Source organism: Drosophila yakuba, chromosome 2R, assembly GCF_016746365.2.
Source record: "Drosophila yakuba strain Tai18E2 chromosome 2R, Prin_Dyak_Tai18E2_2.1, whole genome shotgun sequence".
Taxonomy (NCBI): domain Eukaryota; kingdom Metazoa; phylum Arthropoda; class Insecta; order Diptera; family Drosophilidae; genus Drosophila; species Drosophila yakuba.
The window spans coordinates 17,100,560-17,115,978 of NC_052528.2; the positions used below are offsets into that span (position 1 = coordinate 17,100,560).

At 42.3% G+C, this 15,419-nt stretch overlaps 6 protein-coding genes across 6 annotated transcripts; 2 read left to right on the top strand and 4 right to left on the bottom strand.

Annotated features, from left to right (window-relative positions):
* The first annotated feature begins 9,055 nt into the window (after positions 1-9,055).
* LOC26535022 lies at positions 9,056-9,382 on the top strand. The gene is made up of 2 exons (XM_015197375.3): positions 9,056-9,195; positions 9,252-9,382. The coding sequence occupies exons 1-2, from the start codon at positions 9,100-9,102 to the stop codon at positions 9,333-9,335; spliced, it is 180 nt and encodes a 59-aa protein (XP_015052861.1). The 5' UTR covers positions 9,056-9,099; the 3' UTR covers positions 9,336-9,382.
* LOC6531005 (diptericin A) lies at positions 9,370-9,882 on the bottom strand. The gene is made up of 2 exons (XM_002091806.4): positions 9,727-9,882; positions 9,370-9,674 (listed from the first exon to the last, which is right to left on the bottom strand). The coding sequence occupies exons 1-2, from the start codon at positions 9,841-9,843 to the stop codon at positions 9,429-9,431; spliced, it is 363 nt and encodes a 120-aa protein (XP_002091842.1). The 5' UTR covers positions 9,844-9,882; the 3' UTR covers positions 9,370-9,428.
* A 1,194-nt stretch (positions 9,883-11,076) lies between these two features.
* LOC6531006 (diptericin A) lies at positions 11,077-11,579 on the bottom strand. Its single transcript, XM_002091807.3, has one exon. It carries the CDS (start codon positions 11,540-11,542, stop codon positions 11,222-11,224), a length of 321 nt encoding a protein of 106 aa, XP_002091843.1. The 5' UTR covers positions 11,543-11,579; the 3' UTR covers positions 11,077-11,221.
* Positions 11,580-12,082: 503 nt separating this feature from the next.
* Positions 12,083-12,482, top strand: LOC6531007. The gene is made up of 2 exons (XM_039372465.1): positions 12,083-12,195; positions 12,271-12,482. Exons 1-2 carry the CDS (start codon positions 12,142-12,144, stop codon positions 12,400-12,402), a joined length of 186 nt encoding a protein of 61 aa, XP_039228399.1. The 5' UTR covers positions 12,083-12,141; the 3' UTR covers positions 12,403-12,482.
* A 219-nt stretch (positions 12,483-12,701) lies between these two features.
* On the bottom strand, positions 12,702-13,413 carry LOC26535033. The gene is made up of 4 exons (XM_015197376.2): positions 13,243-13,413; positions 13,044-13,189; positions 12,910-12,991; positions 12,702-12,850 (listed from the first exon to the last, which is right to left on the bottom strand). Exons 1-4 carry the CDS (start codon positions 13,343-13,345, stop codon positions 12,801-12,803), a joined length of 381 nt encoding a protein of 126 aa, XP_015052862.1. The 5' UTR covers positions 13,346-13,413; the 3' UTR covers positions 12,702-12,800.
* Positions 13,414-14,482: 1,069 nt separating this feature from the next.
* LOC6531008 lies at positions 14,483-14,893 on the bottom strand. The gene has a single exon (XM_002091809.4). It carries the CDS (start codon positions 14,816-14,818, stop codon positions 14,555-14,557), a length of 264 nt encoding a protein of 87 aa, XP_002091845.1. The 5' UTR covers positions 14,819-14,893; the 3' UTR covers positions 14,483-14,554.
* Between the last annotated feature and the right edge of the window lie 526 nt (positions 14,894-15,419).

A 15,419-nucleotide genomic window follows, 5' to 3' on the forward strand; every position in this document is an offset into this window, starting at 1 on the left:
TAACTTTATTAATTCATTTCTTCATTGTTTTCTCCGCTGGCTTTTCCCCCCGTTGTTTACGGATGCCAATTCAAGCGCGACAAAAGACAAGAAGCCGCAGCCGCAGCTCACCAACCGCTGGTTACAAACAGCGGGCTTTCAAGTCGGGCCAAAAGAAATTCCAATTAATGAAAATGAGAACAGGCAGGGGGAATCGGGGTATCGGGGGAATCGGGCAATAAAATTATGCAAACAGCAGGTGTTGGCCATTAGGTTTTCCAGTGTTTTGCTGCAGTCGCCAATTTGGGTCATTAGCAGGTGTTGTCATCTCGTCCAATTTCCTTCTTTTATGGCCAACAACCCGTCTCTTGCCGACCAAAGCCACAAACTTCGCCTCCAGCTCTGCGCAACCAATCAAAGTTATTAAAACAAAAGAGGAGCATACTAATTTTTTGTTGTATTCCATTCCATTTTTTTTAAGTTTTTTTTGTGAGCCAGTGGAACGGGGCGCATTCGAAGTGTAGAAAATTTAATTAACTGCTAAATTAAATACACTTTTCGGCATGCTTTTCGAGTTGTTCTAAGCTTGTTCTTTTGGCCGCTTTCTGGCTTTTTTTTTTTGGTTTATTGTGTGGCTCCCCAAAGAATGGCGAACTCCGAACCAGAACGGGCTGGAAACCACTCACCACCCGCAATGGAGCGTCCACTCTGGGGTTGCTACTACTGCTGCAGTGCGTCGGAAGTTGTCGCCGGCAGTCAACAAACCATAACGCACAACAAACAACGGTACTCCTCCGACCAGCGAAACATTTAACGCCGCTTGGCCCCCGCACCTTTGGCGTCTCTTTCGCCCGCACACCGATTGCATATGCCACATGGAAAGAGAGGTGAATAATAGAAATTCATTAAAAATTTCCTTACCGCGACGCTCAACAAATTAGCCCAAGCTTGATAAGTGGCTGAAAAGAAAATAGGAAAAAAAGAAAATAATTAAAACCGCAAATGGGCGCTGAAATGTTCTAAATGCATAAATTAAGAACTTTAAATGCGTATATCAAAAGGTTTATAAGTGGAGAATACTAAATTAACTAAATATATTGCAAATTGGAAAAATATAGAAAAAAAAAGTTGTACTTCTTAGCTATAAAAAAATATTTCAGGTGAACAAAAAGCGTCATCTAACTTATACATAACACACCTTTTATAACGCGCATTAAATGAATTTATTTTTCTAATATTTCGAACAAATGCATATTAAAGTAATTGTTATTGCTGCATTAAAATGAAAGCATTTAGTCCAGGACATTTGGCAGTATCAAAATTATCGATCGTACTGAATAGTTTTAGTTCGACTTAAATCGTCCATTGTTTACGTTTATCAATTTCCCGGCCATAAGCTGTCAATTTTATGGCCAAAAGCGGCGCTTCTCTTTATGAGTTTCAACACCCATTCTCCAAACATTTTTCCCCCCCTCAGTCAGCCCAACGCACTAAAAGTAAATTTATGTTGATGATTTTGTGCGCGGCGGCCTATTGCCATAGTCAGAAGTTGGAGTTTCGGTATCTGCACCCATTACAAGCGGTGTAAAAGGGTATACTAGGTTAGTTTCATGGTATGTAACACAGGGAAGAGATCGTATGTATTCATATATGTTCTTGATCAGGATCACCAGCAGAATCCATGGCTATGTCCTTTCGTCCGCCCGACCGTCGTCCATGAATTTGTCCGTCTTGTCCGTCCGTCCGTATAAAGGTCTTTGCTGTTTTAAATTTTGTTTGGCAACTGCTTTAAATCGCACCATTTAACCAAGCATTTTAAGCAATCAACAAACTTCCTTCCTGAGCAGTAGGTATATGATAGTCGAGACACTCGGCCATGGTTTGTCTCCTGTTTTTTCTATTTGGCTGGCGGCGCACGCAGACCGAGAGCCTCAAATTGGAGTTTGGATCACAAGTTGCGAGCTTCTATATAGTAAATGAATGTATGGAGGGAGGGGGCATCGCGGGGCAGACAATGCAGTTTGGACCGCGGTCATTGGACTGCTGCCCACCCAAAAAGGCGGCACTAAATTGCTTTGAAATGCCGTTAGAACAATAATTGCGCGCACACCATACTGCCAACATATGATTGGAGCGTGGAGATAGCAAAGCCTTTGCTTTGCCAATTTATTGAGTTGTAAAATTTTGGAGGACGGCGGCGAGGAAAATGGCCGACTGCAGTGTGCAGCGTATTAAAAATAAATAAATTAAAAGATGTAAGCCAGACGGAGGCTGCGCTCATTAGAGGCCAGTAGTTGGGGCCAGATGGAGCTCAAAAACCGAGGTTTCGACCCAACTCCAGACTAATTGCCCAGTGGAAAAGGGTATGGGGAATTCACGCGATAGGTTATGGTGTTCTACCCAAAAATGTTTAGTTGGAAAAGGGGCAAAGTAAGTTATATTTGTGTGACTTTAAATATTATCCATAAGGGCAATTAGTTTTTGCCAGTGCACTTTTGCAGAGACAGTGACGAATGTCTCTTCCTTATTGCAAGGTCAGTTGGCAGCCCACTGCTCTCTGGGATTTGGGGGTCTCTGGTTCTCGGGATCTCGAGATTCCCCTCCCACAAGCTGGTGGATGTGGGCTTGGAAGTGGATGCAACTGCAACTGCAACTGGAAGCGCGACTGCATTGATTGATGCTCTGCCAGCTGCCGTTAGTCGCCGACTTGAACCGCCAAAGGAGCAAATGCAAAACTTCACACCAAATTGGCTGAGCCTAATCTGTCCCAGACCCATGGAAGAAATTCCAAAAATAGTCAGCCAGGCCAATTGGCAATGGCCCCTCTTAGTGTGTGTGTGACTGTGTGTGTGTTAACAATAAACATAAATTAATGAAATGCTAAAACAGTCGCGGCATCGCAGGCAAGCGGCGAACAAGCAAATTGGAAGGGGACATGTTTATGGGAACTGATGGGAAGCCAGCTTCCTTTTCCTTTACCTCTACCTCCACACTGCCGCATTGCCTCACTGTACAGGTCGCACTCGGCGAGTGTGTCTCTCACCTTGTTTGGCGCATTTCGTGTGGCCATTTTCGGGGTAATTTGTTGTATCTCCAGCGCTTAATGTGAGGGAATTTGTTGGCATTGTGCTTGGATTGTGTTTATTTTTTTTTTCTTCGGTTACTAGCACTAAATAATTAAAATATCCCGAAAAGGGGAGATGGGGAAAAAAAACGGGAAAAGACAGGAATGTTAACGACTCTATAAGAGATGCAAACAAATGACACCTGTGGCGGAGGAAGAAGTTCTATCATATAGTAAAAGTAAAGTCCACACAGCGGTTTTTCAAATTGCCTTTTTGAGTTATTAAAGTTTAGTTCAAAACATTGTAAGCCCGGTAAGACATCCCAGTGAACCCAGAGCACACCGAATATAATTACTCTTTACATGATTTTAAAACTAAAATGAAGATAAATGTTCAATAAATAAATATTTCCACAGAAAGCAACACAAGATTGTTTTAAAAGAGATAAAAAATGTGGCCAGTCTTATTTTTGCGAGTGTTCGAGGCTCAAAGTGTCTTCCTTCTTCAGCTGGCCATGCAAATCATTAGAGTGCCTCAGCAGCCGCCGAGAAAAAGATGCCACAGCACAGTAGTTGAAGCTCATCATTCGGATGTGATTAACTTAAATACACAAGACATAAATATTTAAACGCTTGCGGCCATGGACATGGAGCGTTGAGCGAAAGCGGTCGTCGACAGTCAGCAGTTTGGTCAAATGAAGCGTGTTAAGTGCGGTTTCAGGGATTCCAAAGGGGGCGCAGGGAGGCAGGGAGGCGTGGCTGCATGGGGGCATAAAATTGCTTTTAGCTGGCAAAACGGTTAAACGGCTTTATGCAAATGCCCGGCTGGCCGGGACTGGCCAGTCCAAGCCAGTCTAAGAAGACCACGCAGAATTAACAGCCAAAGAAGCAAGTACTTGGCCATGGCCGATTGTGGCACCTTGTTGATCAATAATTGCCACACGACAGCTAAATGGGCTTTAATGGCACGTTAGCAGCGAAGGCCAAGGCAAAGCGGCGGCATAACAGCCGCATCCCAAGGAAACGCAAATCAAATTCTAATGATGTTGTAATGCAGACACCCTGCGATGGAAGAAAAAAACCCCACAAAGTGGGCTGAAAGTGGGAAAATGAAGGGGACCCCCCCTTCCAAACCATTTAGACAATGCCCAGGCACGCAAATATTTCTGAAGCAGTGCAAAAGTACAGGCCGCAGCTGTGGATTATATTATTAGAATTGAACATGCAATCTGACAAGTGTTTGGTCCACGAAGGAACAGTATGGAAAGCAGCTTGGAAACTGTGTGGAGCGTTTATACCCTATACTTCGGTTGGCGCAAAGGATAATGCTATTGCGGCAGATATGTGTAAGCCGCTCCTAAAGGCATCCCTGCTCATGAAAGTAATAGGGCTTAAACACTATTTTGCATCTATTTAAAAGCCATTTAATGCCGTCTACCAAACGTTATTAGGTAGACTGTAATTGTGCATATACCCAATGATAGGAGTATATATTCACCCTGCTGCCGCCACAGCACTTAAAGTATCCATTGAAGAGTGGAATACCCTACGCATAGAGTGCCGCGAATCGTTTCCTGGTTGGGCCCAGATCTCGGCCAGGCTAATTGCCCGGCCATGAACATAAACATCGCCCCGATGTTCGAGGGAGGAAGCCGAGGGACAGGACAGGGCGACTTAGCCACGGCCATCGTCGTCATCATGGGCGATTTATGATTGCATTTCCTGTGCAACTGCAACTGAAACTGCAACTGTGTGCTGCAAGCCAAAAACCAAAACGCCAATTGATCGGTCACCGTTGGTTTGTCGCCCATGGTGCCATGGCACCATGGGACTAGTTGGTGGCCAAGCGGAAATGCCACCACGATGGTAGCCGCTGGTGCCATTCTCATTGATATTCCATGGAGACGGGACGGATTTGCCGGCGACTTCGACCCTATGTCTAATAAGGTATTAATAAGTTTTTGCCTTGGCCAAGACACCAGCCAATTGCCGTTGCCGTTGCATTGCATTCTTGGGCTTCTTTGTTGTTTGGTTGTTAGCCGTGCTTATGCGATCGTGCTGCTGAATTTGAAATGCACGATTACAAATCCACACTAGGCAGCAGTTTTTTACGTACTGTCAGCGTATCTGCCCATAAAGTGGGATTATTTTTCTGCGAATGATGAGATATAAATCTTTTACATGCGCTTTATTATTCGTAAGCATTGATTGATAGTAAATTAAGCAATAAACCAGTCAGTTGTATTCTTAAATTTATATATGCTTATTTATGAGTGAAGCGCTTAAGCTCATAGAACATTTGAATAGGTAAATTCATAACATAACAATTGATTAAAAACTAATAACGCAGCTTGTAACTCTCCATTTAACTGCATTTCGTTTCCTTCAACAACATCTTTGCTGAGCAGTGTAAATGTGAGAAAATGACACCGGCAATCCGACTGATGCAACAAGCTAAAATTAACGTATGAATGTCAGATAACTGCTGTAGCTTTTGCTGTTCCTGATGGGTTGATGCTGCTGCTGCTATTGGTGCTGCTGCAACAAAGGTCAGCCAGCGCGTGCTGCTGCCGCTGCTGCAGCTGATGCCAGTTGCAAGTTGACGTGACCCATTGTTGGCCAAGTCGAACCGGCCAGGCCAAGTCGTTCTGGAAGTGAAGTTTAGGCTAAGAGTGGTGATTAATCGGACACATGACAAAGATGCGTCAGGTTGTGGGAACCGCACGGAGTCTGCGACCTTAGCCGAGAGTTGGGACTGCTGCTTCTGAGACTCGCCATCGATTGGCAACCACTTGGACTTGGACTGGCTGGACTTGCAGTGGTCACTTGTGACACACTCGAACGGGCTACGTGAGATTGGGGAAATTGGCTATTGGGAGAGTGTGGGGATGGCGGTGGTGGGGCATACTAGTACTGGGCCTGCTGCTGCAGATGCCAATCGAGAGATAACCACACACACACAGATACTAGCACACACTCAAACTGGCCTACAATTTCAATACAATATTTGAAATAATTGGCCACAAATCGTCATTGCAGTTGCTGCTGCCGCTTACCCGTTGCTGTGTTGCTGCTGGAGTTGCCTCTGCTGCTGTTGCTGCTGCAGTTGCTGCTGCGGCTGATGTTGCTGCTGCTGCTCGCAGGCCACAAATTGCAGTCGGCTTAAGCTGCTGCTGCCTGACCTACGACACTATGCCTCCTCCCCCAAATAAACCGACTCAAATTACTATTGATACTGATAGCAACTGCAACTGCAACAGCAACTGGCAACTTGCAACTTGCAGCAGCCGCAGCAGTACTAGCTCCATCAGCACCATCAGTAACTTTTGTTCTTGTTCTCTTAATGCGTTACGGTAAATATTTTTGTCTTCATTTTTACTGTTAAGATCGAGATGAAGTTGAGGCATCACTCCCTCCTGTCTCCTCCTGCTGCTCAATGTTGCTGGTCGGTACATTGTTGCAGTTGCAGTTGCGGCATGCTGCTTGCTGCCTGCTGCTGGACGCCAATTAGCCAGGCACTCTCCATGCAACACATGCGGGCCGTCATGCCCAATAAACAAAAGTCGGTTCAGTTTGAGGGGCTTAGGGCCAGGAGGCTTGGCCAGGTGCCAAGAACTCAATCATTGCATTCGTCGAAACAATTGACGGTTGCTTAATGTGCAAAACGTGAGTCCAATTTGCATGACAACAGCAATTGCTGCCTGAAACCGGCAACAACCACAAGAGTCAACCTTCATTAGGTGAGATAAAAGGCATAAGTATTCTGCAGCCAAAGATCTGTGCACCTTTTGATGTCGATTTATTTTAAATCTAAGTCGAACAATTTATTAAACCATCGCAAAATTGACTGATATTTAGGGATGGCAGCGTGTGCTCTTTCTATAGTGCAAAAACATTTTACAATGTTTAAACATTCTACATAAAATATTAAGGATTGGAACTCTAGCATAATTATGTTTTTTTACAGTAGTTGTCTTAGGTCACAAATATGGCATATAGATCCGAAACAAAAAGAAGACATAGCCTTAACTATTCTTTGATATAATCAATAAATTTGAGACATTATATTTATATGCAGATTTCTAGAGCACTCCCATATAATAGGAACTTGGTGACCCCGATTCGGAACCTCCTTTCGTGTCACGCAGTCATCGCGAGAGACTCACGCTCCTCTGCGATGTTTCATCGGCTGCTGATGGCGCTGCTCCAATGCATAGGTCACGTGTTCCGTCGTGTGTCTGGCCAAAATATCAGCAATTGAACTATAGACATTTTGGCCAAATGCAGTAAGCAGGCCAAAATGCCGCGATCCCGCTTTTTTCGACTATCGGGAGCGGGGAGGGACGAAGTGGAGTGCGGTGCTGCAGTTGCAGGTCGGCGCATCTTGGCAAATGTCAGATGCAAGAGGCAAGAAGCAAGATGCAAATGCGAAAAGCCAAGCCAAGCCAAGTCTGTGTGGCACCTGCTAACTCTTGCACTTTTCGCTTGGCCATTTCTTTGGCCTGCTAGCAGACAGTGTCAGTCATAATTAATACGCTTAGTTTGAGTAACTTAGTCTCGCTGGTAGGAAGAGAAGTTCTTTGGAGTTCTTTGGTGTTCTTCGGTGGCTTCATTAAAAAGCCATTAGTGGGAGATGAATTTCGCCGCCTATCATCCGCCACCCTTGGCAACTTTCTAATTGGAAACTTTTCCTATGGAGAGCATAAATTTTAGCAATGTTTGTTCGCTTTCCGATACAATCAAAGACAAGAGCCAAACGCCGAGCGTCGAACGCCGAATGTCGAGTGTTGAGTGTGTCAAACAATTTAGTTGCCTTCGGTCCAAGAGGCAAGTTTTGCGTGGGAAATGCCGTCGATCGTCACGATCAAAAACGGCGACGGGAAAACTTCACCGTCAACTTGAAGTACATGGAAAATGCAAAGTTGATTTTATCGCCGACTCTAACTCGGTCTTTGGCTCTGTGTTACTGTCTCGGCCTAAACTGATTTGCCACTTGACAAATGAGTTGACTGCCACATGTGCAATTTGGAAAACAATCCACCCACTTTAGTTCTCCCTCTATCCCCCATCCACTCCTCTCTCATCTAGCAATTTTCCGAACAAGCCAATTTGCCCCCCATTTCTGACGAAAATGCAAAAGGAAAACAGAGCGAAGCTAAACAAAAGAAATTCTACCGCTTTTGACTTTGACAATTTGCGCATTGATTCAGAAAATTCAGAAAATAGCTCTTCCATTGAATTGGAGCACTCTCCATATGAAAATGACGTGGAAACCAGCGGAGAAAAGTGCATCTGGGATGGGGTCAGTATTCGGCGCGTTGAGTCTCCAAATACTCTAAAATCGGAAGTTGAAAAGTATTAATGTTCGCATATTTACTGCGCTTATAAATGGCATTTCAACCTCGAATTTTTCGTATTTGGAAGCCAGCTCTTGCCCCAGATTGTTGACTCTGAGTAGTAAAGAGTATGCTAAATGCAGGGTATACAAAATGGATCCGCAATTGAAGCTATCAAAAAGGAACTTGGCCAGTTAGCCCAAGACGGTGAGTTGGACTCAAAAACAAAGCAGTGGCAAAGCGCAGCCAAATTTCTGTTTCGGTAGTTTTCTTTTTTGTATTTTTGCATGAGGATGGGGGCTAGGTGCAGGAAAAAAGTCATCATAGTCTGACCTTCATTGTTGAGTTGCTTCTAACATTTAAATTTGTTTTGCTTTTCCATTATTTTCGGGCTCCGTTGTGCTGCTTTTGTTTTGGCTTCTTTTCGATTTCAACAGAAAACGTGCCAAATTTGCCTGCCAGTTGCACGTTCCCCTCAAAAATTTAATACAGTTCAGCTGGGTTGGGCTTTGGCTTTGGCTCTGGCTCTAGCTTTGACCTGGTCTCCGTTCCAGGGGCGATGGTCTCTTGTCTGGCGGCCAGCTCTTGACACACATCCAGACATTCGGTAGTCGGCCTTATCAGTTTCTTATCAGCCGGTTGAGCACTGTTTGGGAACCGGGACCAAAGCCGTTTCAAATCGGGCTGTGAATTTAGTCGTTTGCCGCTGCTCTCGGTGAAATGTTGAACATACTGCTCTTCTGGTTTTTACTCCACATATTTGGCCTCATCCAAGGGCGTTCTGTGGGTGAAGGGTTTGAGAGCTTGGACGACGAGGTAAGTTTTTCCTTTAAGGTTTGCCTTTTGTATATAACACTTTTGTGTGCTCTTAGTTTTTGATGCCCCAGCCAGATTCCACTATATTTGCCTATAATCAAACTGATAAGGAATTACCCTGGGACCTCACCTGGAACTGAATACATACATATTTGTAAATAAAGTGACTTGTAATTGTATAAACATATATTGTAGCTTTTATTCAATAAATATTGGGCAGCTCTTTAAGTAGCCTAGAACCTAAAGGTGTACACTCCTCCGGCTCCCCACTGAGGTCGACTGTTGCCATAGGGTCCGCCAAGGTGCTGGGCATACGATCCCGTGGCATCGAAGGAGTGGCGTCCATTTGGGCTCTGCCAAACAGGAGCACGCCCGTTCAGGCTCAGATCGAATCCCTGCCTTGGGCTTCCACCGCCACCTCCATTCAGTTGCAACTGGCGACGCTCTCTGTGCAGAGGCACATCAAAATTGGGAGCATACTAGAATAAATAGCTATTAAACTGTGCTCCAAGTGAAAAGTCTCTGACTTACTGCAAGTGGCTCAGGCTGCAGATTCACAATCTCTCGGGGATCCGGATAGGGATAAGCCCCGGCGCTCGAGATGGCACAAGCCAGCCCAATGAACAGAACACTGGAGGTGAAATGCATATTGATTTGATTAGATTTTGTCAACTGAATGCGGCTAGAGTCGAACTCGGCGCTTATATAGCTCGGATCTGTGTCTTATCAATGTCCGCAGATGAGGTTCCCCAATTGGGAATCCCTGTCAAGAAGACGGTGCAGTGGTTCACCAGTGGATCCCCACATCTCGTTGATAAGGAGTACGTGTAGGCTACACAAAGAGAGACAGACAGCAAAGTGAATCCCATCTAGAGACAATGAATAACGAGGTATTTGGATTGAGATCCATTTCTGTGTGTCAGCTGTGAAAATAATCGGTTTATGGTTTTATGGGTGCTTATAATATAACATAATATTGGTTACTTTTTAATAAAAACTAATTGTACTTCAGAATCTTTGTTAACATTAATTCATTCTATCAAAAAAACAGTATAATACCTACTTGAGTTACAATTTGTATATGTATGTTACAATTATTATATTCAAGTTAAGATGCATATCTTTTAATTATCATTTTACCACAAACTTTCATTCTGATGATCTGTGTTTTAATGCATATAATAAATATTCAGCTATAGTAATGCTCTTCTTGTTTTTAATCTCTTCCAATCTCTTACCACTCCACCTTCTTATTATAATACCCCACTTAACTTTCGCCAAAAATTTGATTTCCTCCCAAGAAGAAGCAACACAAAATTACCTTACAGATTCCGCGGCCCAAAGCAAAGCTCAGTTTCCCAAATCGATTCATCATCTTACAAGGTCAACTCAATTTGGCCATTCTTAGTTCGAATTAATGATGTGAAAAGCTTTAGTAATCCCCAAATTTGGTTGTAAAAGAGTTTAGAACACAGCCTCTTCACGAGTCATTTTTCAAACACTTGGGTGAATCTGATTCGCTTTCGTTGGGGATGGCGTAATATTTTAATCTTGGGGTTAGGCTGCGGATGTTGCGGATGATGCGCCGGCGGCATGATAAATTTCCATCGAAGGTTCTCTCGACAGTTTACGCAATAAATCCAATTAGCAAAAAACATTTTGTCTTGGCAGGTTTCATTAAGACCGCCTGTCATCGTAATTTGTTATTACCCAACTGAGTTGGCCAAACAAGATGTATCAACAATTAGCCAAACTGCAAGATCATCTGTGACCCAGCCTCCGTCTCAGTCTCTAGAAGTCTGCCGGAATGTTCCGGGGTAAATAAACAACGCCAAGGACATTGATGGCATTTGAGATAGTGAAATTATGGTCAGGTATGCATAGCGTTGTATTCGGTAATATATTTCGCAATAATCTGAACATACAAAGTTTATATGGTTTTCAAAAGGTGGATTCGAATGATATGGTAATTGACATAAGTGAAATACAATTTTGTTAAGTTTTTTACAAAACATGGTTATGGAGCTTAGAAATTCGGGAATCTGTAGGTGTAGGTGGTGCCCACTTTCCAGTTGGGTTCTGAGTTGCCATATGGTCCTCCCAAGCGCTGGGCATATCCTCCATTAAGTCCAATCTCGTGGCGTCCGTTGTCGCTGGTCCACACCTTCTCGTGTCCCTGGACCGCAAAGCCAAATCCATCGCCCCTCTGGCCACCGCCTCCTCCCTCGAGATTGAGTGGGTACTTAGGTGGTGGAGTGGCCTTCATGGTCATGTCGTCGGGCATCGGATATGCCAAAGTAGCGGCGATTGCGCAGCAAAGTAGTGCGAAGCTAATGGCGAACTGCATCTCGTTTGAGTGCAAAGGAAGAACTGAAATCTTTCAACTGATAGCTCTACTGCAGTTGCGATGCGCTTTTATAGGCCGATTTCTAAAAGGAATCCCCGATGTCTGAGTAGATAGGACTCCGAAGGTATATGTTATTGTTCCATAATTGGAACTCAAGATTGATTGTCGGTCATAAAAAAGGAATCCCCGTTGCAAAAGCAAGTATCATCAGGTGATCTTCCTTAAACACACACTTTACCCACAAACTAGACTTTAAATATGGAACGTATTAAAAGATTAAATAGGTAGCCTTGTATTCTATAAAGTCTTTAAATATTTGTCTTAAAGAACACTTAGGAAACCCTAACCCAACCTTAAGTCTCTTATTAAAAATTAAACCCTTTATGATTTCGAAACGAAAATTCATCCTTTTCACAGTTCCATGGATTCATTTTAAAACCTCTCCGCTGTGACAGATAAAGAGCGATGTATGTTTGTATGCAGGCAAACAAAAAGACCAATATAAATATTTAATAAGTGATAATTGATTAAAAGCAGAGGTTGAGCAAACGTAAAAACAGTTTCCCATCAGCAGTCGAGTGCCGAGGCAGCGGAGAGAAATGTTGTTACAATCGATATTAATGAAAATATTGGCCATTTTTTTGGTCTGCTGGGTAAGTGCAGTAAAGGAAAATATATACAATGAATCCAACAAAATAAAAATAAATATATGCATATTTACTTTCCAGCTGGGACACGTCACAGCCCAGTCATCTGCCGATTATATGGAGCTCGAAATCGGTTCAAGAGGTGAAGGTCCACCGGAAAAGACAGAATTTCCCTGGGGAAATGATGACCAGGATCTTGATGCGACAATTTAAGTTTCTTACGATTTTGTAAATTACACAAACAATTGTAATGCTTTATTAAATCTATTAAAGAACCTAATTCTTATCAGTAATGCTTCTAGCTATAATGGAAACTTTACCATACTTTTGGGATCATAAAAATATATCGCTATTGTACTGTTTAATTTATTATATTATTATATATCTCACAGTTTTTCTTTTAATGTAATTTTTTTCTTACTTTCATATAATTATGTTGTATATATATTCAATGCTAATACCAAAAGAGCAGTCTAAAAAGAATTAACCGCCACACACATTTTTATGGCCAACTTTCAGGCAGAAAATAATTTATTGAATAGGTTTGGGACCAAACTAAATCGTTTGCAAGAAACTTACAATTTTAAAATACCATTTTTACAATTTTCAAATTACTCAAAGTAATAACTCAGTACTATCAAAACAAGGGTGACATGTGCGACTGTTGAAAGTCAGAATTAGATACCACTAACCAGATTGTCAGATAATCAAAAGACTTACCAGCTAAAGGCCAAACCGGAAGACAAGCACACGGAAAAATCATGCTCATGAAAATTCCGTAAATGAGACATATTCTTTTTTTCTAAAATGGCTAGTAAATATAATTGACAGGTTTTCATGCTCTAAAACTTCACCTGATTCAGTGCAAGGCACAGTAGAATCGATGCTACTATCTGGCATAGCATTACGATAGTAGTTCCAATAACTATATCTCTGTCAATAGTGCCGGCAAAAGTGTGATATTTGAACTTCCTTCTCTTGTGCTCAGGTGGATAATTTACTGAAGAATAATATATAAACATTAAATAGCTGGCGAAATGTGGATTAACTGACCATAACTATCCAGAACGTAGGCGTAGAACGCGCAACCACTTATAACGTTCCATGCCGCCAAAGTTGCGATGAAAAACCAACGCTCAATTGAGCGTTGTGGCATAGTTTCCCTACGTTTTTGGTTATAAATAGTATTTGTTTAATAGGTAAAAATGTGCTGAGTAACTTTTCCAAGCCCGCCCCCTCCAAGTGGAAATCAATTTAGCGACAGGTTCAATGGACTTTTACGACAAGTGCGTGTCAGCTGGATGAAAAACTAATTGCGACCATTAAGACCACGCCCCCTCAGTGAAGGGTGAGGCGGTTGCCATTGGCAGCGTTGGTGCCAAACTTTGGCCGTAACTGGAGCACTCAATAAAATGGGAATTAGCCCGACGGAGCCGGCATTAATGGTCCGCGATTCGGATCCGGAATAGGAACCTCTCCATTTCCCCCGGAGGTGGCAGCTTTGACACGCTTCCAAGTATCAATGCGATTTGTTTGCGGCACGCGAACAAACTTTAGTCTTATTTTTGTATGTTTTTTTTGTTTTTTTTAGCTGCAGTGCATCGGAAGTGAATTTGAGTCCTTTGACTGCGGCATGGTAATTGCGTTAATTTCGCTTGAATTACGTTTCACATCATTGTTTTTTGCCACGGCGACCACGCCTCCTTTTTGCTGTCTTGCATGTTTGGCGGCACTTCTGTGGCTTTTTCGAGTCTCCTTGCCCCTTGAAACCCACGCTAGTTGCATGTCGACAGCATTATTGGTGTCCTTACAATTTATGCGAATTATCCCCTGCCTTTGATGCACACGGAAATATAAATTTGTAATATTTAAACATATTGCCACAAAAGGTAGTACGTATTGTACAAGTTCTTTCTATTATTACTTATGTTTAACCAACATAAATATGACGTACATATCCGATTTTTTACAACATTTTTATTTTCGATTTTTTGATAAAAAATAATCCGTTTTTTTTTCTATAGCAATAAAAATAACTGTCCAAAAGTGGAATGTCATACCTCGTTGAACTCGTAATTTTTTGCCATTTTCGCAAATTTTTTTATGATACCTCTTATCAAAAATGCAAAAAATTGTACAATTTTTTTTTTCGAAAATCAAAAAAGTTGAGATAGACATAGTTAGCTATGTTTATTAGCAGAACAAAACATTTCAGCTGTGCCAAGTAATGGCATTTTTGGCCAAGTAATGGCGAAAACGCCGATTGAAAATATATATTTATAAATAAAAAACATTTTTATCCAAATAGAATTTCTTTCTTGCTCGCAGTTAAATTGCCTTTATTAACATGACTTCATACAAACAATTATGTTTTCATGGTGTTCGTGCACCAAGTACCTTCCAAAACATCCACAATGTCATAATCAACCATGCCCAAAGAGTCGAATGTGTCCTCCTCCTGGATTTTCTCCCCATCGAGGATCAGCGTCAGAGACTCAGAAGAAACGCCAAATGCCTGGGCATATTTTTGCTTGAGAAGTGCGGTCAAAGGTTCCTCCGTATTCACATGACACTTCAGGTGATGGCCATTTGAGGATAGAAGCCAAATAATCTTGCTTTGATTGGCCATTTAGAGTAAAATAAAAGTACTAGGACTCTATTTATATAGTGATTGGAGCCACGTGGCCTTCTGATCGGCAGACTTCATTTCATTCATTTGTTCGCTTTTTGTTTGGAGCCACATCATCAGTGGCAGAAGGGCTGAGATTTATGATCAGTTGCCGGCGTAGCGGTTACCAATAAATAAGTTCCAGGAGAGCTTCGATAAGATAATGGTGGCCTATAAGTAGCTGGGACTATTCCCAAGTCACCATCGCACTTGTCTCATATAGTACTTATGTGTGGGTCAGCCTATCTCGCTCGGAAATCAATGGGCTATTCAAGGTGCAGAGTCGGGTAGGTAACCCAGTAGTATCGGGCAGACTAACCGCAGTGCACCTTGGTATTGAGTCATTCAGAAACAGCTTAGATATATAATATATGGTATAGCTCCGCTTATTAGCTCAATACTAAATATTTTAAGGTACAAAGCCTTGACGACATTTTAATATATTTGTATTTGTATTTTATTAACCATTTAACGAAATGCATCAAATAACTAAATATTCAATTACCACTTTATGTTAACCTTAAACACATAAGTAGAGTTAAGCCCATTAACCTTTAACTGG